Source organism: Carex rostrata, chromosome 7 (assembly GCF_964058835.1).
Source record: "Carex rostrata chromosome 7, lpCarRost1.2, whole genome shotgun sequence".
In the NCBI taxonomy this organism is placed as follows: Eukaryota; Viridiplantae; Streptophyta; class Magnoliopsida; order Poales; family Cyperaceae; genus Carex; species Carex rostrata.
In genome coordinates this window covers 11,275,517-11,302,702 of record NC_135924.1, presented here as the reverse complement: position 1 = coordinate 11,302,702, position 27,186 = coordinate 11,275,517, and the positions used below count along the sequence as shown (strand labels likewise).

Below are 27,186 nucleotides of genomic sequence, written 5' to 3'. Positions count from 1 at the left end.
ATGCTATTTTTTTAAAATTTCACATAATCATGATCTTTTATTTATTATTTTTGAAAAAAAGGTACATTTAAAAATTACGGTATTTCCCTATTGCCTCTATTGCTAACCTATTTCCCTAGTGGCTGGCTGTATCAATTCCTCCGAATTACATTACAGTTTGAATTACAAAAGTGGGCAAAATGTCAGTTACATTTTGTTTCTTACGTGAGTGCCGATTACATACATTTAAAAGAAGTCGCTTTTATGATTAAAAAAGTGACGACAATTGATGTCAAAAATGCCAAACAAGCAAAAGGACATTTACCAACGATCTTTAACCAAAAGAAATCTCTTATAATTTCTGTCAAAATCATTTGTACAATTATGATATTAGTCTAATTAATTTCTCAACTAAGTCCCTAAAACAATCCACTCTCAATGTTTAGTAGCGATACTCTTGAATTAACCAGACTTCTGAGAATCCTGTCGCTTCCTCTCTCTACCATCTCAACGCATTCTTCTAATTCTTCAACTTTTACATGAATCAACATCTCTTTCTCTGCACTAGAAATCCTACTCTTGAAAGGCCTGATTGTGCACGAAGACAACGAAGCAGCTGCAGTGGAGGTTGCAGCTGACACTGCCACCACTCTGTTAACGAGAACCACAGTGACTGCTGACGTGGCACAAATCGCCTCTATCAAAACCCCGACAATCTCAGCCTCTGAATCATCAGAGGGAAGTCCCAAATGCGATGATTTAGTAGAGGCGCGCAAAGTACTGGCGAGGTGGCTGAGTTTCTTCTCAATTTTCTTCTGAGATTTTACAGAGGAAGCGAGCAATGCAGAGTCGTGCCTTCTGAGTGCTGATTGAACTTCAAAATGGTGCTGTTTTAGTGTGACTATCTCAGATTGCAACGACCCGTACGAATCAACTAGGTACAAAAAATTTTCGAGGAGGCATTCAGTGGAGGCTGCAGTTCGTCGGAGCACTGTTTTTGTCTCTGAGAGGTTGAGGAACTCATTCACGGCTAAAAGTAACAGCTCGATTTGCGATAGACCGGCCTCAATCCATACAAGGGAAGGATTTACACTGGCAGCCCATGATCCGATGGCCTTGATCTGCTCCTCGAGATTCGCTATCAGAGGATGTGATCCGCAAGGGAGACTTAGCGACCGTACATGGTACGCCGTGCGCCACTTTGGCCGCTGGCTCATAGGAAATGTGATCGAACGGTTGAACCCAGGTATCATCTTCTCTGTTTGTTTCTTCTTCCTTTTCTTTTCTCTGTATCTGATCTTTCAGTTCACTTTGTATAATTGTGGGATGGGAGCTGGGATGCGTGGCGAGGTTGGAATTTATAGAGGGCAGAGAATTGATAAATAAAAGGACTGAAAGCGACGTGTGGTTTGCTTGCGCGAGGGATGGTGTCATGACGGGCGTGAGTAGGGGTCTGGACTCTTGACTCTGACCCATCTATCCTTTATTCTTGATTATTGTGGTGAGAGAGCTTGAGCAAGCGTAACTTGTAACGTGTCGTTAGATTTAATCGACCGCCACGATGTTACCTTCAGAAAACCACCACGTATGCCATCTCAGCTGTGCTACTCTTTTGCCCAAAATAAATAATTGAGTGGGAATTTGTTTAATTGCTGCTTCCCATGAATTAGATATTGTGCGGTGTATGTGTATCAATCTGCCTTCCCAAGCAAGGTTCTGCCTTCCCCAAGCAAAGGTAGCATTACTTTTCTTCTCTAGAGTTTCTGAAGACTAGAATTAGATAAATCTGACTTTTGAAGAAATTTCTTCTGTTGTATTGATTATAATATCCCACAATCTCTACTCTCCAACTCAACGGGGGAGCGCTTGTTAAGTCTGCACGTGACGATCAGGTGTTTGATAAAATGCAGCAATGACGTCGTTAATGACGTCCTTAATTCTTGTTTGTATTCTCTTCAAAGATATAGTGACCGAAACAAAAAAAATTAACTGATGTCAAAATGATGTGGTTCGGAAGAGAGTATATATAAATCCAAAGGTAAGTTTGTCACGGTTTATCACTTCGGATCTAATCAAATATTTGACAGCTTATTATTCAATATATATTTATGTTACATATAAGTCAATATATATTGTAATTAATTGATATTAATTCCAGTAATATATTAATAAAAAAAAGTCAGTTGCTATATTTCTTTTATTGTTGTTATTATTATATCATTATTATTTCAAGTCCATTTTTGTGAAAATATAAACCAATTGTATAGATCGATGGGTTGCAATACAAATAAACACAAAATTATCAGTCAGAAAACTGGTGCTCGTTTTTATAATAACTTGACATAATTGCACCAATTATATTGCTTCATTTTTTTTTAATGAAAGAGGTAGTTGTAAAGATTTGGAGGAAACTTGGACATTATCTGGCCATATATACAAGGGCGGACCTAGAATTTGAATTTGGAGGGAGTCGAGCCATCGAAAGACGAAAGAACAACTGCATAGGGGGTGCCAATCGGTATGCATCTGTAAAAAAATCATATGAAAATAACTACCAAATAAGCAACTTCCGATAAGTTGGAGGGTGCCTGGCCCCCCTTTGCTTGTACATAGTTCCGCCACTGCATCTATATATCAAAATATATGTTGCTTTCATTCTGGAAATTCTGCATAGATTTATAATGTACTCTACACCTTCCAATTTCAGAAGCTTTTTTCACCTCTTTTGATTTTTGAACCTATTTGCTTCAGTGAGTCGATGAGATTATAACATAAAAGCATAAAAGCTGAAGTTGCATGAAGGTGCCCATAACACTAGATCTATTGACGCCTCCTCTCTTGAAGGGAAATCAATTTCTGCTCAGGTACTACCAGTTGTAGCTCTAATTGTTGTCATTATTTTTTCTTGTTTATTCATTTTGAATATATAAGATGATGAAAGGGTTAAAAAACTGCCTAACTAGTTCTAAAAAATTGAGCCAGAGATAAGGATGACAAGTAAAATAAGGTGCCTCGGGTCTTGTTGATCCAACATTACAGAAGAGCTACGATAATTAATTCTGGAACTTTTGTAATGCAATTAATGTTCAATGATAAGCCAGCTAATGTACATTGTAACAAGTCCAAATCATTGACATCATGTTGATTTGGACAGTTGCAAAATCTCAAGCAAAAGTGCATCCATATAAACACACAATTTAAAAGTAAGTTTTTGAATTATTGAAAATAAAAAAGCTACCCATCATCCCCTCATAATCTTGATGCTATGATTCATGCATTTGCCAACCTTCGTAATTTAATTACAATTAATAGTTAGGCTACCACCAAGTGATCAGAGTAATTAATGCCTTCATATCTAGAAGCAGACCTCACTTATGACGCCTCATCATGAATCTAAAAAATAAAGTCAATTTTGAGTAAAGTAGACCGTTATCCAACCTAGACTATCAATTCTCTTCCTCCGAGGATTTTTATTTTGAGCACTTCCGGAAAAGAACCGGAGTTTGCTGTGTTTAAAATTGAATAGTAGACGAGTCTATCAGGTGAGCTGATGTTAGTGATGATGTATCCAAATGTTTGGCGAGGGTAAATAATAAAAGAAGGTTGCTTGGAAAATTCAAGGAAAAGAATAAAGATTAATGACGTGGCTGAATCAATGAAAGTGACAAGCTCGGAACGATTTTGTTCCACACAATGGTTAGCAATTAGCAAGGTTCTTTTCACTAATACTATTTTAATCTAAATTGAGCTTTAAAAACTCTGTAGCCATATTTTGAAATATAAATAGGATGACAAAAAAATTGTTCATTACTACCAATTTTTGTTGACAACTACAAACCAAAAAAAAAAAGAGAGAGAGAGGGTTATATTTTTGTTGTGTGTATTATGGACTGAATTTTATTTTTCTTTATCAAGTTTTGATCGAAAAATATTTTTGACTCCAAATGGAGGCTGAAAAAAAGGATCCAAATTTGCTCATTTTCTTTCATTTGAATCGTACAAAATCCATCACACGGCTTCAATTACTTCTTTTTTTTGTATGAACCTAATCTATTGAAAAGATTCAGATGTAATTGAAGCCGTGTGATGGATTTTGAACGATTCGGATGGAAAAAAGGAGAATGCTCCTTTTATTAAGAAAAGAAGAAGATTTGAATATTAGAAAAAATGTATTTCTATCTCAAGTATGTTGCGAGAATTTGTTTCTCCATCATGACATGTTTGAAAAATGTACTTTCATTCCTAACATTATTTTATCGTTCATAATTAATTGTCCATGAATAATAGATATATTTCATTTATCTATTTCAAAATTTATCAAACCAATAAAAGCAGTTACATTTTTTTATCCTTCATAATTAATTGTCCATAAATAATAGATATATCTCATTTATCTATTTCAAAATTTACCAAACCAATAAAAACAGTTACATGTAAAGAATGAACTCGAAATACAATCAATAATATAGTTTAAAGGAGAAAAGAGGGTATTTTGTTCTATGATTTATAAAAAAAAAAAAAGGACATTATGTAAAATTGCTCTTTTAACAATTATTTAAAAAGTTTAAAATTACAACATTAAATCATGAACTATAAGGTACGCATGTATATGGTGTGTGTCTATACAAACTACAAAGTAATGAAATTTAGTGTGCATCGAATGATCTAAAATTGTAGCCTTCGAACCATAACTAAATAATATTTAAATTATTTTGAAATTAGATTTTTGACTATTCTATATCTATATGTTAAATATATTTCTAAGTATACCTCACCTGTGACGTCTCTAAATTTAGTAATAGATGTCAATTTTTAGTAAATTAGACCGGTATCCAAACTAGACTATCAAGTCTCAGTCTACTGTTAAAATTAATGACTTAGTCCGTGGATTTTTTTTTCATTGATAGAAAACATTCTCTTAGTCGGAAGATTTTTATTTTGAGCACTCAATGTTCCAGACAAAAACTGGAGCCAGCTGTGTATCTAAAATTGAGGACTAGACTTTTACATACGAAGATTCAGAAAGTCCGACAGGCGAGCTGATGTTAGTGATGATGTATCCAATTTTTTTTTTTTTTTTATATAAACCATAATTAAAAAAAAAAGATTTTTATGAAACCATCGTGATTATTTTTTTTTAACAAAAATCATAAGAACTGAAATATTATTTTGGTCTGATTGTTTTTTTTTTGGAACAAAAATGACAATTGGGCCCAAGATATTTTCACAATTTTTTAATGTATTTTTTCTCGAAATATGTGAAAACGACTCAGACCGAATTGTCATTTCGGTTCAAAAAAGAGAAGAAAAAATGGGACCGAAATGACATCTCGATTCTTATGATTTTTGTAAAAAAATAAAGCAATCAAGTTAGTTTTGATAAAATCTATTTTTTTATTGAGTAAAGATGTTGTTCCCCTAACTAACTAATGCATAAAGTATGATGGGGGACCACTAATTACATGGGGGGACTACTAACTACTTAGGAGACCACTTATATTTGAAAAAAATTACAACTGACGCACACATGTATGGATATTTATACGCGCAAGTATTACCATTCATACCTAATACATTAAGTATTAAAAATAAAAACTGGACATTAACTTTCTTTTACACAATTTTAGAAGTGGGTTTTTCTTGTCCGTTTAATCTCATCAATATTTCTAACGATATGTGATGAATTTTGTGAATCTAAAATCACAAACATCTTCTGCGTAATTTTCTCTTTCAAATGAGATCCATGATGAAGTACTTTTGGGTTCTTTGTCGTTCAAGTATTCATACCTCAGTGTGCAAATATTCATATCTTGTCAAGTATTATTCTTTAAAATGTCGAGTATTCATACTTAATAAGTAAAGTGTAAATATTTATATTGTAAAGTGTAAATGTATTGATAGGTACTGGCTCCGTCTAAGTGTTTATTACCAGCATGTACAAATTTGTTGATAAATATTGGAGATGGTTGAGGTTTATTAAAGTTTCTTTTTAACATTAATATTTGTACATAAATTCATAGGTATATATACAATTGTTAATATGATTGCTATTATCTATAAATAACAATACACATCTTCATGCTTAAGTAGGAATACTAAGTGTTTTAGATATTAATAAATCAAATAAAGTATGTATGAAAAAAATAATAACATAAATGACTAGATACGAATACTTCATGTATTAACTATTGCTAAAACATATGCATCACAGTAACACCAAAATTTGTACAAGTAGATATGAATACTTCATGTCTTAAAAATTAGTAAAAACATATGCATCACAGTAACAACAAAATTTGACCAACTAGATATGAATACTTGTTGTCTTAACTATTGTTATTTACCGTTTCATATATTAATAGCTTGAATATCATCAATTTTAAAAAATGTTAGATTAAGATACATTACAATGTAACAATTCATATTTCAATTATTAGTATGAATATTTTTCTGGGTACATATCAATATGTTCAAGTACCAAACAAATTAATTAATTTAAGTTAGATTACAACATAACAATTCAACTTCAATGTGTAAGTATGAACACTTAATGTGTTATATATTTTTTTTGGAAATATAAATGTCATATGTAAACAATTCATATTACAAAAACTACCGTACTGGTGATTGTGTAGTGGTAGTCCAACTAGGTAGTTAATTCATGAAGCACATTTAGGAATTTTTCACAAATATTTTACAATATAAAATTTCACACTTTAATGTGTAAGTATGAATACTTGATATTTTAAAAATGAATGTTTACAATAATTACAACGCCGACACTTGAGATGGTTATTACGCATCCGCTTGTCCTTGGTTTTCTGCATGTGATCCCTATCGTAGTCACTTTCAAGCGACGTTTGTGGCCCCCCAAAGTCAGTAGTGATCCCCCAGGTAGTTAATGCCAAAGACACATCTGTCAGTTTCTCAGAAATAATTTACAACATAAATATTCACACTTTACTGAGTAAGTATGAATACTCGGTATTTTAAAGAAGAATACTTGACAAGGTATGAATACTTGAATGACGAAGAACCCGAAAGTACTTCATCATGGATCTCATTTGAAAGAGAAAATTATGTAGAAGATGTTTGTGGTTTTAAATTCGCAAAATTTCTCACAAATCGTTAGAAATATTGATGATATTAAACGAACAAAAAAAATCCGCTTCTAAAAACGTGTAAAAGATGGGTGTACAAAAGAAAGTTGATGTCCAGTTTTTATTTTTAATACATAATGTCTTAGGTATGAATACTTAATATATTATATGATAATACTTGCACATATAAGTATACATACATGCACATGCCAGTTGAAATTTTTTTCAAATATAGGTGGTCCCCTAAGTAGTTAGTAGTCTCTTATATAGTTAGTGGTCCCTATTGTACTTTATATATTAGTTAGTTAGGGGGACATTTAGGGAACTGGAGTAGGGGGACTGTTAGTTGATCCCTTTTTTATTTATGATTTCTAAAAAAATTCGGAAAGGAAAGATACATGGATTTTTCGAAAAAAAAAGGAGTAAATATTATATTTTGACGGAAACTAGTTTGAAATTTTTTTATGCATGATCTGATATGTATGGCATGTTTATACAATTTGATGTATATTTCACTGTGCAGTAAATGAATTTGAAATTTTAGCAGTGCATAAATTACAATTCTTGATGCACCTAGATTATATTCAAACGATATAAAATTAGATTTGACAATCAAAATGTTCCATAATATATATGAAAAAAATATATTTGTTTTATTTGATTTCAATTGGTTTAATTTTTTTTATTGAAATTATAAATATATTATATAATCTTTTTGAACTACTAAGGGGTGTAAACGAAGCAGATTCAGAGCGGATAATGCTGATACTATCTGTAACCGTCTTTCAATGAGCAGATACAAATACGATTAGTAAACAGATATCAAAATTCAAGATCAAATCCGTCTTAAAACGGATATGGATACGGAGTGAATAATATACAAATACGGATTCGAATACGGAAATGAAACGGATTGTAAACAAGAAAACTAAACAAGCAAAAACACATTTACCAACGATCTTTAATAAAAGAAATCTCTTGTAATTTCTGTAAAAATCATATGTATAATTATGATATTAGTCTAATTAACTTGTCAACTAAGTCCCTAATTAAAACAATCCACTCTCAATGTTTAGTAGCGAAACTCTTGAATTAACCAGACTTCTGAGAATCCTGTCGCTTCCTCTCTCTACCATCTCAACGCATTCTTCTAATTCTTCAACTTTTACATGAATCAACATCTCTTTCTCTGCACTAGAAATCCTACTTTTGAAAGGCCTGATTGTGCTCGACGAAAACGAAGCTGCTGCAGTAGAGGTAGCAGCTGACACTGCGACCACTCTGTTAAGGAGAACCACAGTGACAACTGACGTGGCACAAATCGCCTCTATCAAAACCCCGACAATCTCACCCGCTGAATCATCAGAGGGAAGCCACAAATGCGAGGATTTAGTAGAGGCGCGCAAAGTACTGGCGAGGTGGCTGAGTTCCTTCTCAATTTTCTTCTGAGATTTTACAGAGGAAGCGAGCAATGCAGAGTCGTGCCTTCTGAGCGCCGATTGAACTTCAAAATGGTGCTGTTTTAGTGTGACTATCTCAGATTGCAACGACCCGTATGAATCAACTAGGTACAAAATTTTTTCAAGGAGGCACTCAGTGGAGGCGGCAGTTCGTCGGAGCACTGTTTTTGTCTCTGAGAGGTTGAGGAACTCATTCACGGCTAAAAGTAAGAGCTCGATTTGCGATAGACCGGCCTCGATCCAGACAAGGGAAGGATTTACACTGGCAGCCCATGATCCGACGGCCCTGATCTGCTCCTCGAGATTCGCTATCAGAGGATGTGATCCGCAAGGGAGACTTGGCGACCGTACATGGTACGCCGTGCGCCCCTTTGGCCGCTGGCTCATAGGAAATGTGATCGAACGGTTGAACCCAGGTATCATCTTCTCTGTTTGTTTCTTCTTCTTTTACTTTTCCTTTATATCTGATCTTTCACTTTGTATATGATTGTGTAATGTGAGCTTGGATGCGCGGCGAAGTAGGGATTTATAGAGGCGGGCAATTGATAAATAAAAGGCTGGAAAGTGACGTGGGGTTTGCTTGCGCGAGGGTGGCAGTCCGTGTCACCCCAGGTAACTGAGGTGCAATTGAGAAAAATGGACAGCCCAGATTAATGGAGGGGTGGTTGGCGCGAGTAGAGGCCTACACTCTTGACTCTTGACTCTTGACTCTTGACTCTTGACCCAATCTATCCTTGATTATTGGGGAAAGAGAGAGTCAGAGATTCATAGCGAGCGTAACTAGTGACGTGTCGTTAGATTTGTTGGGCCGCCGCGAGGTGTTGTTACCTTCATAAAACCACCACGTATGCCATCTCAACTGTACTACTTTATGGCGCAAAATAAATAATTGAGAGTGGGGATTAGTTTAATTGCTCCATCCCGTAAATTAGATACGGTGCGGTCATCTGCCTTCCCAAGCAAGGTTCGACACTGTCTTCCAAAGCAAGGTAGCATTACTTCTCATCTAGAAGACTAGAATTAGATAAATCTGACTTTTTAAGAAATTACTCCTGTTGTGTTGATTAGAATATTCCACAATCTTCTCTCCACCTCATTGGGGAGCGCCCTTGTTAAGTCTCCACGTGAAGGTGAGGTGTTTGATAAAATGCCGCAATGGCATCGTTAAGTATCTATGCTGATCCATCAGTTAAATTTTTTGTGTTTACTAATGCATTCACAACTGCACATAATAGAGTGAATTTGACCAATTCAGTTGCTAAACTTCTTTTATTGTTATTATTTCAAGTCCATTTCAGTGAAAATATAAAGCAATTGTATAAATTGACAGGTCGCAATAGAATCCGTATTTGAAAAACGACCTGAGATGCATTCAAATCAAGTTTTGAAGTCAAATAAGAGATTACTAGAGGTAGGTGGGAAGGCCTAAGAACATCGTTTTAGTTTAAACTCTAACCAAAAAATTATCAGTCAGAAAGGTACATGTTTTTATAGTTCCTGGACATGCATCAATAATATTGCTCTTTTTTTTCTTTTTGCTTTTGCCTTTTAAAATTTTGTTTTTTTGTTTTTTATGTAAGAGGTATTAGTAAAGATTGGAAGGAGACTTGGGGCATAATCTAGCCATCTATATATCAATATACATGTTGCTTTCATTCTGAAAATTCTGCATAGAATTTCTAATGTACTCTAGACCTTCCAATTTTGCAATTTCAAGCTTTTCCTTCAGTGAGTCGATGAGATCATAAAATAAAAGCATAAAAGCTGAAGTTCATGAAGAAAAGCTATCTGAGGCTAGTGGAAGAGAAATGCTTGTGCCCATAACTCTAAATCCATTGAAGGGATGTCAATTTCAGCTCTACAGCTATCTGAAGGATGCCCATAACTCTAAAGCTATGTGAGGTACTATCAGTTGTAGCTTGTAACTGTTGTCTTTATTTTTTCTTGTTTATTCATTTTGAATATATAAGATGATGAAAGGGTTAAAAACATGCACAACTAGTTCTCAACATTTGAGATAGAGATAAGGATGACGAGTAAAATAAGGTTCCTTGTGTTTCGTTGACACAACATTACAGAAGAGCTGCACATTTAATATTTGTAGCTGTTAAATATAACACATAAATAAGGTCCTCTTTTCGCTGTAATCTTATTTAGAAAACTGTGTTGATCTCTGTTATTCAAAGAAAGATAATTACACATAAATATACAACAGAATGACATGAATAAATTCAAGAAAAAGGAAGTGCTTTATTCAAGTTTCAAATTACATTTATCTTTGTAACATTTATTGGTCAACCAATGAATTTAATTTTGCTAAATAATTTACATATGAGTATTATAACAACTAATGTAGCTTCACTTTTTTCATATGATACATTAATCAAGAATTTTGAAGCCACATTATGAAGTAAGCTAAATTAATTTCAAATTTTCTAATGGAAAATTTCTGGTTCTTTTTCCTAAAGAATTAGAAGCCATGATGTTTATAAGGGAAACTCTTGATTTTACTTAAAATCTATCACTAAATTTTTTGACATGTGCAACAGTAATAGACTCATCCAAGTATTGTATCCTATCTACAGGAAGTGTAGGGCCCACTTCCTGTCAGTTTTTATTTTACGGGCAATTTGTGATGTTGTTTGTGCTTCTGAGGCAATCATGATGGTTAAAACTGTTTGATGAGCAGTCTGACTAATTAAGCCTCAGAGTTTTAAATGTAATCTGTGGCCGCTTATTACTAGCTTTATCCCGGTACTGTTTTCACTTTTGGTAGGTTTACCTCTAGATTCTGTTTCTATATTGTTTTTCATTTTGAGATGTACAATTACGGTTGGTTAAAAAGTTTCTATTGTCAGAGATTGTGCTTTGGGCATATGATGATGTGCCAATAGAAGTGAACAACAAACCTGCATCTACACCATTCTAATACCTTATCCTAATGTGCATAATAAATAAATAAAAAAAAATCAATAACAGCTTTATTCTTTGAGATGGACATGGAGAAGGCGTTTAATTAAAATAGGTGGCCTTGTTTATCCAACCCAACACTAATAAAGCAATTTAGGTCGACTTGAGATCTGAGCCTATTTTTCTATTCCTTGTGAGATTCTGGATGTCTCCTCCTTATCATCTTCTGCATAGTAAAATCAGCAACCATCACGTTATATCTTTTACCTAAAGACAGATCAAACATAGTTTTATTTGTTTTTATGTTAACATTCATACAGCCTAATTACCCTAATAATAGAGTCCAGTTGTCGGAATCTTCTGATGCCCCTTGTCAGACCAAATGGTCCTGGCCCCTTGTCCTCGGAGTAATGTGATCAGGTAATAATTACCTTAATAATTCTATCCTCCTTGTTGAAAGCAATGTTGCCTAATTAAATGAGCTTTTCAATAATAGGCCCAATAATAATTATCATTTCTTTTCTGTGAAGAATGAGCTAAATGGTAGACCTCCTTGCTACAACAAACTAAGATCCAAAAATGTATCATATAGAGGAAATAAATTGTGGTAGGTTAAACAGTAGTTTTATTAGCTCTTGATTAAAGCTAAAACTAAAAAATAATCATTAAAATTTAAACGCCTTAATTCAAAATTAGTCCAAAATTTTCATCTCTTCTATATTCAATTTGTATTTTACAATCAAGAAGTAGTGATATTTAGGAATGAAACTCTTAAATTTATCAGACTCCTAAACACACGCTCGCTAAAGCACTCTGCATATCTAGTACATACATCTAACTCTTCGATTCTTTGGAAAGTTACAATGTTCTCTTCCACCACTGTACTCCTTTTCTTCAAAGCAGCACTTGTTACCAACTGTTTTAGTGACCTCATGGCACCAGGCCTCTTTTGCGATGAAGCAGCTGCCGACAGTTTTGCAACTCCAGTGAAAACTGTCATGGATGTGAAAGCAGTTGCACAAATTGCTTCCATTATGATGCCGGCTATCTCAGTCTCTTTTGCATCAGAAAAAATTGCTTGACTCTGGGATTTGCTGAGACCTCTTAGACCAGTGGCAAGTTGAGCAATCTCCTTCTCTACATCTCGTTGCGATCTAAGGGAGGATACAATTCCAGCCTCATCCCGTCTGCGGATTGCGGATTGGACATTTGAGTGGCATTCTTTAAGAGTAAGGATGTTTGATACAAAGGAGCCGTATGCATCGACAAGCTGTAACAGGTCATCAAGGAGTTGGTTAACAGAGTCGGCCTGGCGAAGGGTTTCTTGGGTTTGTGATAGCTGGAGGAAATCTTCCAAGGCTATTTGGAGCAGCTCGATTTGTGCTAAGCCGGCCTCGATCCAACCAGATGACCCCTCTGGGTTTGCGGCCCATGATCGAATGGCATGGATCTGTTCCTCAAGGTTAGAGATGAAGGGGTGAGACCGGCACGGAAGACTCACAGAGCGGACATGATATGATGTTTTCTTTTGACTAGGGCCAAGAGGAAGTGAGGTTGAACGAATGAAACCAGGTGCCATTTTTCAGTTGTATCTTTTTCTTTCTACTTGAAATCAAATTTGCTTGTTGTTATGGCTTCTGAATCTGAGATATGTTATAGGCTGGAGAGGGTGATAATATTTAAGGAGAAGAGAATAGGTTGTGATTTGAAATCATTGAATTGATTATGAGTTTCACACATGGGGAAGGTGAGTCGGTTGGGGGACCTGATCCGGGAATCTTGATTTGTGGGTAATATGGAAAACAACTAATGACTTTTAATGTAAAGTATATAATTTGATGTCTCCTCTCCTTGTTGTAGTATGGGCTGTAGTAATGCAAATGATGTGTCTTAGTTGAGAACACGTGTGCTGTTGTCTGTTATCTGTATAAACACAATTCTATTCCATTGTTTTGTTCTTGTGGTAAGCAATATATGAGAGATAATCAACTGGGAAAATCTAAACGTAAAATACCATGGCATAGGAAAACTAAATGGTACATGATTCAATTTGGACATTTGAATCATATAGTTGCTGGTTGATTGTTTCTAGGTGTCCACCGGATTAAAATGTTGACAAAGCAGGGTAATCATGAATTTTTTGCTGTCAGATTTATGTTGCGGTGTCTTTTTTTGTGTAATCTTATTTATAGAAGTGTGTCTTTGAAATTCCAATAAAAATAATTTCATATATAAAACACAAACAAAAACATTTGAATAATTCAAAAGAAGGGGGAGTATCATGTATTTGTTAAGATTAATTACCTTTTCTTGTTGAAAATCCTCTTTTCTGGGAACTTTCAAGCCACATTTTTCAAGAAATGTACTATAAATTAAAATTCGCCATTGCCAATTTACAATTTCGAAATATATTTCCCATAACATATGAAACAGTTCTTTTCAATAAGGGAAATTCTTGAATTTACCCAGCATCTAAATAAATTATTAGGAGAAAATTCTGATGTGCAACAGTAGAACTCTCATCTAACTACTATAACACTCTGGACAGCAAGTGTTCTTCTCTGGTGCCCAGTTCCAGTCAGTTTTTGTAAGCAGTAACACTCGTGAAGGCAATGATCATGATTTAGACTTCTTAATGAGGATTCTGACTGCTTAGGCCCCTAGTGCTTCATAATATGCATGCTACACTGCTTAATCCTGGTACCATCTTCATTTTCAGATAGGGTTGCTTGCATCTTGACATTCTACCTTTTTTTTTTTCCTTTTTTTTTGAGATATAATAATTTATTATGAAGTTGTGCACGAGGGAGGGCAAAGGGAACCTGATTTCACCAATCATAATATGTTAGAGACAGGGCATATGATGATGTGTCAATAAATACAAAGCACAAGAACCTTGCATGTATGGCCTTTTCACATGATCTTCTAATCTTGCACAATAAACCAAAAAACATTATAAATCAATTGTAACTCTGTGCTATGACATCGGCATGGAGAAGGCATTGAATTAATATAAGTAGCCTTGCTTTCCCAAACCCAACATTTTAATAAAATAATTGGATAGACTTGAGTTCTGAGTCTATTTTCTATTAAATCTGAGATGTTAGTCCTATCTTCTACGGACATCAACATTGATTGGTTCATCTGTACTTTTTGTAAGCTTAATGCTGATATATAAATGGAAAACCTGTGGGTTTTTTGCCAAAAAAGAAAAAAAGAAAATATTGATTGGTTCAAGTGGTGAAAGGGTTTCATGCAACTGGGGTGGGAAGAATTCATCATTACTATTGAGAGGAGATATATCTTATGATACCAATTGTCCATAAGGAGGTGGTGGCTGGGTGATACTCTATTTGACAAAAAAAAACAGGGGGTTAAACAATCTGTATTCTGTTCTGGATTCAAATGCTTGGGGTTAAAATAAGATAGTTTAAAGGAAAGCACATGCACAATTATCATTATATTTCAAGAAGACAGACAAATTATTTTCAAATCATGCGTAGAGAAAGAAATATTGTTAATATAGTCCAGTTGTCTTGTCGAGAATCTTCTGATGCACGTTGATGTGATCATGCAATAATTACCCTTATTTTTTCACCTGTTGTGCAATTTTTGGATGGTTAGAAGTGAATCACTGGTAGGTCACAAAATAATTATCATTTTTTTTTCTGTCAAGGAGGAGCTAAGTAGTAGACCTCCTAGCTAAAACGAAGATCCAAAATTTTGTATAAATATAAGTTTATTGAATTCGTTTGAATTATTGATTGAGGCTCTATATGCGAGCTGTGATGAAAACAATTGATGTTGATCAACCATAGCCTTTGTTAGTTCCTGATCAAATCTAAAACTAATTGATAAAACAGTAAAATTTACACATCTAGATTCAAAATTTAGGCCAAAATTTGTTTCTCTTCTATATATAGATTTATTTACAAACAAGAAGTCATGATATTTAAGAGTGATACTCTCGAATTCATCAAGCTCCTAAATACACGCTCACTAAAGCACTCTGCATTCATAATACATTCATCTAACTCTTCAAATCTCTCAAAAAGATCAATATCTTCTTCTCTTATTGTAGCCCTTTTCATCAAAGAAGTGTTTATGGCCAGTTTTGTTAATGATCTCATGGTGCTAGGACTCTTCTTCGAGGAAGCAGCTGCCGATAGTGTTGCTACACCAGTGAAAAGTGCCATGGAAGAGAGAGCAGTTGCAGAAATTGCTTCCGTTATGATCCCAGCTATCTCAATCTCTTTCACATCAGAAGAAAGTGCAAGACGCCGACACTTACTGATGGATCTTAAAACAGAGGCAAGTTGGGCAATCTCCTTCTCAGCTTTTCTTTGCATTCTGAGAGAGGATGCTATTCCAGCCTCATCCCGTCTGCGAAATGCTGATTGGACATTTGAGTGACATTCTTTCAGAGTAAGGATGGTTGATACAAAGGAGCCATAGGCATCTACCAGCTGGAGCAAGTCGTCAAGGAATTGATCCACTGAGGTGGCTTGGCGAAGTGTCTCTTGGGTTTGTGACAGCTGGAGGAAATCTTCCAAGGCCAGTTGAAGCTGCTCGATATGTGATAGACCGGCCTCGATCCAAGCTGATGACCCCTCTGGGTTTGCAGCCCATGATCGGGTGGCACGGATCTGTTCCTCAAGGTTAGAGATAAGGGGGTGGGACCGGCATGGAAGACTCGCCGAGCGGACATGGTATGATGCTTTCTTGTGACCTGTGCTAAGAGGAAGTGAGGTTAACCGAATGAATCCAGGTGCCATTTTTCACTCTTTTGTTATTTTGCTTATCTTCAAGCTTTGTGTAATGAAATGGTGTTGTTTTGAGCTTTTGAACCTGAGATGAGATGGAAACTGATTAGGGTGAAGCAGGTATTTATGGAAAAGAGAGTTTACGCTGTGCTTATCAAATTATTGAGTTTATTATGAGTTGAACATGTTGAGGTGGTGAGTCAGGTAGGGGACCGGATCCTAGAATAAAGATATGTGTGTGATATGGCAAAAAAAACCTAGCATTACATACAAACTTTAATATGCAATTTGGCAATTTTCTCAAACTTTTCAGTTGAGATGGACAATAAAAGACAATATAATTAAAAGTAGTCTTCTTTGTTAATTAAATCCAACCCAAAGTTTGGCAAGGCTAAACTTAGATCAGATTATTTAAAAAAAAATTGATTAGTAGATTCCAAATATCTCCTTTTCCACTGCGTTTGGTGTTTTCGATGGAACCAATTTTTTTTTTCTTTTACTGAGCACTAATAACATATGTTTTTTAGCACCCGTCTGAAGCTCAGGGCCAAATATGCCGTTCACCTTAATAGAAAAAAGAAAAAAAGAAAAAAGAAAAACAATCTTATTTTATTTCAATATTGAGACCTATATTGAATAATTTTCAGCAAATTTTGGTGGAGTGCTGAACTTTAAGAGAGACATTTGTTTTATGTAGATCACAAAAATCATGTTGCATTGTTTGATCATAAAACTGGGAAAAAAGTAACAATTGGTACTCCTCATCATAAACTCCAATAAGAGCAAATTATTGACTACATAGGTGTATAAGATGGACACACAAAGATTTAAATACTGTCTAAATCTTGGCATTTAACTCAGGATGGGTCTTTTCTTCCAAGTGCAGCTCTTTTGCACAAGTAAATAGATCTAAGCATATGGTTGCTGACTTGAAAAAAATCTGTTGCAATGCCTAGCTGTCTTCATTGGAGAACATTGACTGTGCAATATTCTTTGAAGACAACTTGCACATTGAACAACCCTACTATATATATTTTTCCTGCTCAAGAACTAATGGTAAGCCTAACAATAATTTTCTTTTATGAGGATGCATAAATCCACAACTGTTATTAGTAGATTCCAGTTGTTTGTTTGAACAGCTCACAATGAGTGTCATAAATAGCACTACTAAGTTTGCTGTCATTCTTCATCCAATGAGCTTTGGTTCATTAGTAAGGACATTCTTTACAAGGATAATTTTTTTTTAAGTTCGTTTACAAGCACAAATAATAAGACCTAAGAGTAGAAACTTGATTTGTCAAATTTATCAATGATTAATGGATGTGAGAAATAAGAAGTTTCTTAGCATTTTAAAGAAATGAGGATTCAAGAAGTATGAGATCTAAACAAGTACTATGGTAACTTATTGAAGCTTGAGAGCCAGCCCCAACTTTTGTATTACATCTTTGACTACCACTTTTTTGTTAATCCAAGAAGTCTGTAAATTTGAAAGAAACTAAATAACACAAAATTGACAAATTTTTTATTTTGTCATTTATGTAATACAATGCAATGTGAAGCATTTCGATTTGCACTAAGCCAGCCTCAATCCAAGACAATGACCTGTCTGGATTTGCCAACCAAGATCGGACGGCTTGGATTTGTTCCTCAAGGTTAAAGATGAGGGGGTGGGCCCGACAAGGAAGGATTACTGAGTGCACATGGTATGATTCTTTCTTATGACTTGGGCTAAGGGGAAGTGAGATAGAACGGCCAAAGACTGGTCCCATTTTTTTCTTTTTCTTTTTGGTTTTCTTTTTCTCTTCTCAAGTTCTGATTGTTTATGCTTTTGAGGTTTTGAATCTGTGATGAGATGAAGGTTAGAAAGGCAGAGGAGTACATATAATGGCAGCGTTATGTTAGGTTGTCCCATTGAAATAATGGAGTTGAATTTGAGGTGTGCACGAGGGGATGGTAAATTGAGTAGGTACTCGATCCGGGAATAAAGCTGTGGGGTAGATGGCAAGCACGATGTCATTAGATTAGATCTTTATTATCCCATTTTATATAAGCTACAGAAACCAATTATATACTTCTGACCTTTTCTTCCTACTTATAATGCATAATAATGTCACTTTGTTTAGTGGGCATGGGGAAGTACACTTGTTCGCCCAAACCCAACATTACAGTGTGTCAAGACTGGGCTTAATTAGATCAGATTAAACAATAGATCTCAAATGTCTGCTCTCCGTGCTTAATTTTTTAACAAGACGTGCCTATCTTTTTCTCTCTCTTTCTTTTTTTATTTTTTTTATTTTTTTCTTTTGGTGCTAGTAGTTCTCGTGTGCCTTTTTGAAATTTTGTACCTATTAGATTTTTGAAGTCAAATGAAATTAGAGAAAGTTGGATTAAAAGGAAGTTTAACGTAAGGTGTTTATCATGAGCATAACTAGGGTATAGTAAAAGCACGTGCCAGACACACGTGCCAACACACATGACAGACCACGGCACGGGCATTAGGCGTCCCATGTTTGGATGTGTCTGTGCCATGATCTTGCATATGTTGTGCTCATTCCAACACAACACAGCACATCTAAGGATGGCTAGCACAGACATGCCTAGACATGTACTGTTTTACACGGATGGATCTGTTTATAAAAAAAAAATTGGAACAGAGGTATGATGTGTAAACTGTAAAGAATAACATTTGATAATAATTACTTACCAGTAGGACTAAATTAAAAACTTTTACATAATTATTTTCCTCTCCAATCCTTTAGGTCCCTCCCTTTCTCTGTCCCTCTCTCTCTGGGCTTTTGAAAAATTTGAAACAAGGGGCAGGGGCGGGGGCTGGGAGCGAGGGGCTGGGGCGAGGCCGGTGGGGACGTGGCAGAGCTGTGGAGTGGAGAAGGGGGCGGGCATACTGGAGCACGGTCCATCATTGCTTAATCCCGGTGCCATCTTCACTTTCAGATAGGGTTGTTTGCCTCTCAATATTCTATCTTTGTTGTTTTTCCTTTTTTCTAGATGTAATATTAAATTTATTAAATATGAAGTTGTGCATGGGGGAGGGCAAAGGGAGCCTGATCCACCAATCCTGGTATGTCAGAGACAGGGCATATGATAATGTGTCAGTAAATACAAAGCACAAGAACCCTGCATGTATGGCCTTCTTATATGATATATTCTAATCTTGACAATAAACCAATATTTTAATGAAGTAATTGGATAGACTAGAGATCCGAGTCTATTTTTCTATCAAATCAGTTATTTGAGATGTCTCTTTCCTATCTTCTATGGGCACCAGCATTGATTGGTTCAAGCGATGAAAAGGTTTTATGTCTCTTTGGTTTCTTCAAGTGATTTCAGATGTCTCTTTCCTATCTTCTGTGGACAATATTTTTCTTTCTAATATTAGTTTATATCAGTAAAAGGATTGGATCATCTTTGACATGTTACACAACAGTTGTTGCTGTCCTAAAGATAGTTTAAAGGAAAGTCACATGCAAGATTAACATTTTATTTCCAAAAGACAGATCAATTATTTTCTAATCATGCATACCGAGAACTTTTGTTAATATATACAGTCCAGTTGTCTTGTCGGGAATCTTCCGATGTGCATTGGAGTGATGGATCATGAAATAATTACCCTTATTTTTCTATCCTCCTTGCTAATGTATAATTTTTGGATTGTTAGAAGTCAATTACTGATAGGTCTCAAAATAATTATCAATCTTTTTTTTCTTATATGATATATTCTAATCTATGCTACGGCTCAATATTCGAGTTTTCAAAATCCAAACGGTCGATCCGAACCGTTCATCTTATTCTCCATATTAATATCTGCTTGGAGACTAAATTTTACATTTTTCTGAATTTTTTTACTATTTATTAAGTATTTTACAAAATTGTTGATCCAACGGTGCTGCACAAAACAGTAAAACCGTTGGATTAGCGATTTTCAAAGTGGCTTAATAAATAGTAAAAAAATTCAGAAAATTATAAAATTTGGTCTCCAAGTAGATATTAATATGGAGAATAAGATGAACGGTTCGGATCGACCGTTTGGATTTTGAAAACTTGAATATTGAGCCGTAGCACGGGAGGCCACTATGCTATCCATAGCAACCCAACCTAACTCTATATATATATATATATATATATATAAGTTTATTCAATTCGTTTGAAATAGTGATTGAGGCTCTATATGTGCACTGTGAAGAAACCAATTGATGTTGGTAAACAGTAGCTTTTGTTAGTTTTTGATCAAATCTAAACTAACTGATAAACAATAAAATTTACACATCTAAATTCAAAATTTAGGCCAAAATTGTTTCTCTTCTATATAAAGTTTTATTTACAAACAAGGACTCATAATATTTAGGAGTGACACTCTGGAATTCATCAAGCTCCTAAATACACGCTCACTAAAGCACTCTGCATTCATAATACATTCATCTAACTCTTCAAATCTTTGAAAAAGATCAATATCTTCTTCCTTTATTGTAGCCCTTTTCATCAAAGGAGTGCTTAAGGCAAGTTTTGTTAATGATCTCATGGTGCCAGGATTCTTCTTCGAGGAAGCAGCTGCCGATAGTGTCGCTACACCAGTGAAAAGTGCCATGGAAGCGAGAGCAGCTACAGAAATTGCTTCTGTTGTGATCCCAGCTATCTCAATCTCTTTGGCATCAGTAGAAAGTGCTAGATACCGGCACTTACTGATGGATCTAAAAACAGAGGCAAGTTGAGCAATCTCCTTCTCTGCTTTTCTTTTCATTCTGAGAGAGGATGCTATTCCAACCTCATCCCGTCTGCGAAATGCTGATTGGACATTTGAGTGACATTCTTTTAGAGTAAGGATGGTTGATACAAAGGAGCCATAGGCATCTACCAGCTGGAGTATGTCGTCAAGGAATTGATCTACTGAGGCGGCTTGGCGAAGGGTCTCTTGGGTTTGTGACAGCTGGAGGAAATCTTCCAAGGCTAGTTGAAGCAGTTCGATATGTGCTAGACCGGCCTCGATCCAAGCTAATGACCCCTCTGGGTTTGCAGCCCATGATCGGGTAGCACGGATCTGTTCCTCAAGGTTAGAGATTAGGGGGTGGGACCGGCATGGAAGACTCGCTGAGCGGACATGATATGATGCTTTCTTCTGACCTGTGGTAACAGGAAGTGAGGTTAAACGAATAAAACCAGGTGCCATTTTTCACTCTTTTGTTTTTCCCTTCAAGCTTTGTGTTGTGGAATTGTGTTGCTTTGAGCTTTTGAATCTAAGATGAGTTTGAAACTGATGAGGTTGAAGAAGGTATTTAAGGAGAAGAGAGTTAGGCTGTGCTTATAAAATTATTGAGTTTATTATGAGTTGCACATGTTGAGGTAGTGAGTCAGGTAGGGGACATGATCAGAGAATCAAGATATGTGTGCGATATGGCAAACAAAATGAGACATTTAATACGAACTTCAAAATTTAATAGTATGAATAAGCTACAGAGAGCCACCACGTACTCTTACCTGTCTTATTCTTGATAATGCACAGTAGTCGCTTCATTTTCAAGGTGGACAATGCAAAGGAAATAAAATTGAATGTTGGCTTTTCTGTTAATTAATCCAAACCCAACAGAATAGTTTGGCAAGACTGAACTTAGGCCTGATTTTCTTCAAAATAATTATCAGTAGATTCCAAATGTCTCCTTTTCCACTGTGTTTGTTGTTGTCGCTGGAACCAACTTTGTTTTTGTTCTTTTCCTTGGGTACTAACATGTCTTTTTAGCACAGGTCTGGAGCTCGAGGCCAAATATGCAATTCACCTGTTTTATTAAAATAAACTTATTTTATTTCCATATTGAGATCAATATTCGACAATAGTCACCAATTTTTGGTGATTTTTGGAACCTTTAATTAAGATATTATGTTAATATTAGAAAGATCATAAAAATTATGTTATATGTCGCTCTGTTAGATCAAAATCTGGGAGAACAATTGTTCATTGTAAACTCTAAGAAGAGCAAACAACTGACTAAATAAGTGTAAAAGATTTAAATAGTGTCTGTAACTCTGGATCTTGTTATTTTTCTAAGGATGACTCTTCTTCCAAGTGCAGCTCTTTTGCACAAGAAATGATCTGATCATACGGTTGTTGACTTGAAAAAAAGCTGTTGCAGTACCTTGCTGTCTTTAATGGAGAACATTGACTGTGCAATATTCTTTGAAGACAACTTGCATTGAACAACCATACTATATTTTTCCTTCTTTAGAACTAATGGTAAACCTAGCTACCAATAATTTTCTTTTGTAAGGATGCATAGATACACATCTTTTAGTAGATTGCAGTTGTTTGTTTAACAGCTCATAATGGGTGTCATAAACTAGCACCAAGTTTTCTGTAATTCTTCTTCAAATGAGCTCTGGTTCATTAGCAAGGACATGCTTTACAAGCATAACTTTTTTTTGAAGTAGGTTTACAAGCATAAATGATAAAGACCATAAGAGTAAAAACTACGATTTGTCAAGCTTATCAACGATTTCTGGATGTAAGAAATAAGGATTCAGATGTATGAGATTTAAACAAGTAATATGGTAAGTTATTGAATCTTGGAAGTCAACCCCAACTTATGTATTACATCTTTGACTACACTTTTTGTTTATTTAATCAATCTGTAAATTTGAAAGAAATTAATAACACGCAACTGGCCAAAATTGTTTTTGTCATTTATGTACATTTTCATATAATTTTTACAATGAGGGAGCAGTGATATTAAGGAGAGAAACTCTGATACATATCAGACTCCTAAATACACGCTCAGTACAACACTCTACATTGCTAATACATTTTTCAAACTCTTCTAATTCCCCCATGGCATTAATTTCCTCCTTGGTAGCCCTTTTTGTTGCATTTGAGTTCACCATCAATTTTCTGAACGGTTTCAAGGCAGTAGTAGCCTTTGTCGACAATGCCCGTGTTTCTGTAAAAAGCGCTATTGAAGCAAAAGCAGTAGTTCTAATTGCTTCCATCATGATCCCGGCTATCTCCAACTCTTTTGCATCAGAAGCAGGTGCTAAATTCCTGCACTTGGTCAGTCCTCTCAAGGCTGATGTGAGTTGGGACATCTCCTTCTCAATTTTCCGTTGTGATCTCAGAGAAGATGACATCTGAACTCCATCTTGACGACGTACTGAAGATTGTGCCTCTGAGTTGCATTGTTTTAGGTTTACAATGGTTAATACAAATGAGTCATAAGTATCAACTAATTGGAGTATGTCATCAAGGAGTTGATCCAATGAGGTAGCTTGGCGGAGGGTCTCTTGGGTTTGTGTGAGTTGGAGAAAATCCTCCAATGCAATGTGAAGCATTTCGATTTTTGCTAAGCCAGCCTCAATCCATGACAATGACCTGTCTGGGTTTGCCGTCCAAGATCGGACGGCTTGGATTTGTTCCTCAAGGTTAGAGATGAGTGGGTGGGACCGACAAGGGAGGCTTACTGAGCGCACATGGTATGATGCTTTCTTATGACTTGGGCTAAGAGGAAGCGAGATAGAACGGACGAAGCCAGGTGCCATTTTTCTCTTTTTAAGGTTTTATTTTTATTTTTCCTAGTTCTGGTTGTTTTTTGCTTTTGAGATTTTGGATCTGGAATGAGATGAAGGTTGGATAGAAAGGGGAGAGTATATAATGGCAGAGTATGTTAGGTTGTTGCATTGAAATAATGGAGTTGAATATGAGGTGTGCACGAGGGGATGGTGAATCGAGTAGGTACTCGATCCGGGAATCAAGCTGTGGGGAAGATGGCAAACACAATGTGTCATTGGATCATTATTATCACGTTTGGTATATGCTACAAAACCAATAACATACTTCTGACCTTCTCTTTCCTACTTATAATGCATAATAATGTCACTTTGTTTAGTGGGCATGGAGAAGGCATAAAATTAAAATAGTAAACTTGTTCGCCCATACCCAACATTACAGTGTGGCAAGACATGACTAAATTAGATGAGAGCAAAATAAATTTTATGATCAATAGATTCCAAATGCCTGCTTTCCGTGCTCTATTTTATTAACAAGACATGCCTATTTGTTCTTTCTTTCTTTTTTTTCTTTTGTGCCTTTTTGATATTATGTGCATATTAGATTTTTGTAGTCACTTGAAACTTAAAGAAAGTTGGATTAAAAGGAATCTTAATTATGGCAAACTCAATACAATTTTAATTGTGGGTTCCTTTTGTTTCGAGTCATCCTTTGATTGCCTACTATCAAAATTAAAGGTTGAACTATGTAGTTAATTAACCTATGCGGCTATTAGCCAATAGCAATTGACCGCAATTATGCATAATTCTAGCGGGAATGCTTGCTAATTGATCGTTGCAACATCTCTAATAATTGTTGAAGCATTTCGTAATATACAACTAGTTAAATTATTAAACATCTGCATTTGCGTAAAGACAAACGGGTGGATTCCCATAAAATAATTACAACTTTTGTCTCAACTAGCAATGCACAAGTGCATAGCTGTGGAAGAGATTTCGAATCTACACGTTAATAGAAAAAAAGCACATGCACAAGACTCAAATCTCAAGTCTATAGGAAACTAAAAAATACAAATAAACAAGGTGTACACTAGTTTATTTTCTCCATGCAACTACAAGCCCACCTCATAACAAACAGAGACATTATTGTTTCATGATTAACACAGATGGTGAACATGCAAGATGGAATACGTGGTGGTTCTCCATAGCTTACACTAAATACAAATTATTTAGATTTGATTCCAGATCATCTTTACCATACTAGAACAGCTAGCTTGATTCTCGGATCAAGTCTCCTATCGCATTAACCATCCCCTCGTGTACACTTCATATTCAACTGCATTAGTTGAAATGCACGACCTAACGCTGTCCTCTTTATATACCATCCCTCCTCTACTCTCCAAGTCATATCAGGTCCAAAAAAAACTCAAGAATCACCAAAAGAAAAGCCAAGGCAAACTAAAAAGAGACAAAATCACTAAAATCACAGAGCGAAAAATGCTGCCTGGATTCGGTCGGTCAATCTCTCTCACTCTCAGCCCGAGTCGTAGTGACAAAAGTGGTCATGCAGCTTCATACCACAAAAGATCAGTGAGTCTCCCTTGCCGCTCCCACCCGATCATCTCCCACCTCGAAGAACAAATTCGAGACATCCGATCATGGTCCGCCAACCCAGATGCCTCTTCAGTCTGGATCGAGGCTGGTCTAGCCCAGATTGAAACACTCCTAACTGCCCTAGAAGAATTCTTGCATCTCTGCCAGACACAAGAGGTCCTGCGATGTGCCGCTTCAACCGACAGCCTTCTAGACAACTTCCTTCTCCTAGCTGACATTTATGGCTCTTTTGTTTCAACCCTAGTCACCCTAAAGCCGCATCGGTGCGAGGTACAATCTGCAATCAGGCGAGCAGATAAAATCAGCCTCAGCTCAGCACTTAGATCGCAACGGCATTCGGAAAAGAAGATCTCTCATCTGGCCTCATGCTTGAAGAATGTCTCCAAGTGTCAGCCTCTTCGTCTCACTTCTAATGCTTTGGAGGCTGAAATTACCGGGATATTGGTGGAAGCAATTAGTGCCACTGCAGTTGCTTCTATGGATGTACTTTCAGGAGTTGCGGCACTGTCAGCCTCAGCTTCATTAACAAAGACATCTAACACGATGTGGTTGTTTAGAACATTAGCTCTCAACTCCTTGTCTAACAATATGGTTTCTACCAAGAAATTAGAAGAATTGGATGTGAGTATCAGACATGTAGAGAGCTGTAGTGAACGCGTGTTTAGGAAACTTATAAGCTTAAGGGTTTCACTCCTTAATATCAGTACATCTTTATAAAAAGTTAAAGGTTAAAAGGAAAAAAAGAATTGTATAGAATATAGATGTTGTATAGAAAATTTTGACTACTTCAATGAGCATAGATTTTACTCATATTCCTATATTTCTTACCTGTTTGACTTTTTCTTGGTTGGTACTTTGCATCATGAAAATTATAACCAATAAAATACAAGTACAATACCATTGGCAAAATAAAAAAAAGTATTAGCCAGAGATTTTACAATTTCAATTTCATTCCAATCTCCAAAGACAATGAAGAAACTGCCAATTGTCTGATACTTCTAGGTGATACGTTAATACAACTAATATGATATAGACTCAAACCTCAAGTATACAAAGATATTGCACAGAGTTTACAGATTCTCTATTTAAATTGTAAAAAGAAAGAAAAAGGAAAGGAAATGAAAAGGAAACAAAAGAGTTAATTTAGTTTTTGAATGATATACTTATGTACACAGCTTGATGTGGGAACTGCTTGCTTATTCAGTTTACAATAATTCTGACTGGTTTGTTGATTTTCAACTGTTGGGAAATAAAAGAGTTGGTGCTTTACTCAGTTCTAACTTCTAACTGGTACCAGGGAGCAAATTTGTTGGATGTGGGGCATAAAGAAAATTTTCCTACACATTCTCTTTATTCTTGGCTTACAAATAAATAAGGCTCAATTGACAAAATTGGGTATAACAACACACTTTGGAACAGTCCACTTGTATGAAATACCACTTCTTGTCTATAACCGGGTCAGCTTTTAAAATTCTAACCTGATTAGATTTTCTCCCTTAATTAAAGATCAAATAATTACTAATAATGTTTTATAAGTAGTGCTCGAAGATGGATGAATCCAGATATGGTTGTCTGACACTTTATCTGAAATAAATTCAGTGACCGCAAAGCATCGACTCAGTCCATTGTACCAGTAAGATAATACATCAATCTCTTAAATCTGTACATAGGCCAATAAACGGATTAATATGACAGTAAATATGACTGTGAAATTAATTACTCGTGCATAATAAGCCAATAACAAACAAAGGGAAGATCTCCCCAGCTAATCGAACACAATTAAATCACAGCAAATTAAACAGATGAGGAATTTTTTTTGAGAAATTAACCAATTCAACAGTTCAGAAAACCCACTTT

The 27,186-nt window shown here is 35.6% G+C and overlaps 7 protein-coding genes across 7 annotated transcripts; 1 reads left to right on the top strand and 6 right to left on the bottom strand.

The window, feature by feature from the left end:
- Window positions 1-312: 312 nt before the first annotated feature.
- LOC144556932 (uncharacterized) lies at window positions 313-1,361 on the bottom strand. The gene has a single exon (XM_078305438.1). The coding sequence runs from the start codon at window positions 1,230-1,232 to the stop codon at window positions 399-401; it is 834 nt and encodes a 277-aa protein (XP_078161564.1). The 5' UTR covers window positions 1,233-1,361; the 3' UTR covers window positions 313-398.
- A 6,690-nt stretch (window positions 1,362-8,051) lies between these two features.
- Window positions 8,052-9,036, bottom strand: LOC144556956 (uncharacterized). Its single transcript, XM_078305469.1, has one exon. It carries the CDS (start codon window positions 8,960-8,962, stop codon window positions 8,129-8,131), a length of 834 nt encoding a protein of 277 aa, XP_078161595.1. The 5' UTR covers window positions 8,963-9,036; the 3' UTR covers window positions 8,052-8,128.
- Window positions 9,037-11,925: 2,889 nt separating this feature from the next.
- On the bottom strand, window positions 11,926-13,028 carry LOC144557143 (uncharacterized). Its single transcript, XM_078305671.1, has one exon. It carries the CDS (start codon window positions 13,026-13,028, stop codon window positions 12,189-12,191), a length of 840 nt encoding a protein of 279 aa, XP_078161797.1. The 3' UTR covers window positions 11,926-12,188.
- A 2,310-nt stretch (window positions 13,029-15,338) lies between these two features.
- LOC144556852 (uncharacterized) lies at window positions 15,339-16,524 on the bottom strand. The gene has a single exon (XM_078305328.1). It carries the CDS (start codon window positions 16,222-16,224, stop codon window positions 15,379-15,381), a length of 846 nt encoding a protein of 281 aa, XP_078161454.1. The 5' UTR covers window positions 16,225-16,524; the 3' UTR covers window positions 15,339-15,378.
- Window positions 16,525-20,417: 3,893 nt separating this feature from the next.
- LOC144557231 (uncharacterized) lies at window positions 20,418-21,786 on the bottom strand. Its single transcript, XM_078305776.1, has one exon. The coding sequence runs from the start codon at window positions 21,392-21,394 to the stop codon at window positions 20,549-20,551; it is 846 nt and encodes a 281-aa protein (XP_078161902.1). The 5' UTR covers window positions 21,395-21,786; the 3' UTR covers window positions 20,418-20,548.
- Window positions 21,787-22,923: 1,137 nt separating this feature from the next.
- On the bottom strand, window positions 22,924-24,211 carry LOC144557142 (uncharacterized). Its single transcript, XM_078305670.1, has one exon. The coding sequence runs from the start codon at window positions 23,746-23,748 to the stop codon at window positions 22,924-22,926; it is 825 nt and encodes a 274-aa protein (XP_078161796.1). The 5' UTR covers window positions 23,749-24,211.
- Window positions 24,212-24,753: 542 nt separating this feature from the next.
- On the top strand, window positions 24,754-26,963 carry LOC144556991 (uncharacterized). The gene has a single exon (XM_078305509.1). The coding sequence runs from the start codon at window positions 25,066-25,068 to the stop codon at window positions 26,044-26,046; it is 981 nt and encodes a 326-aa protein (XP_078161635.1). The 5' UTR covers window positions 24,754-25,065; the 3' UTR covers window positions 26,047-26,963.
- Window positions 26,964-27,186: the final 223 nt, after the last annotated feature.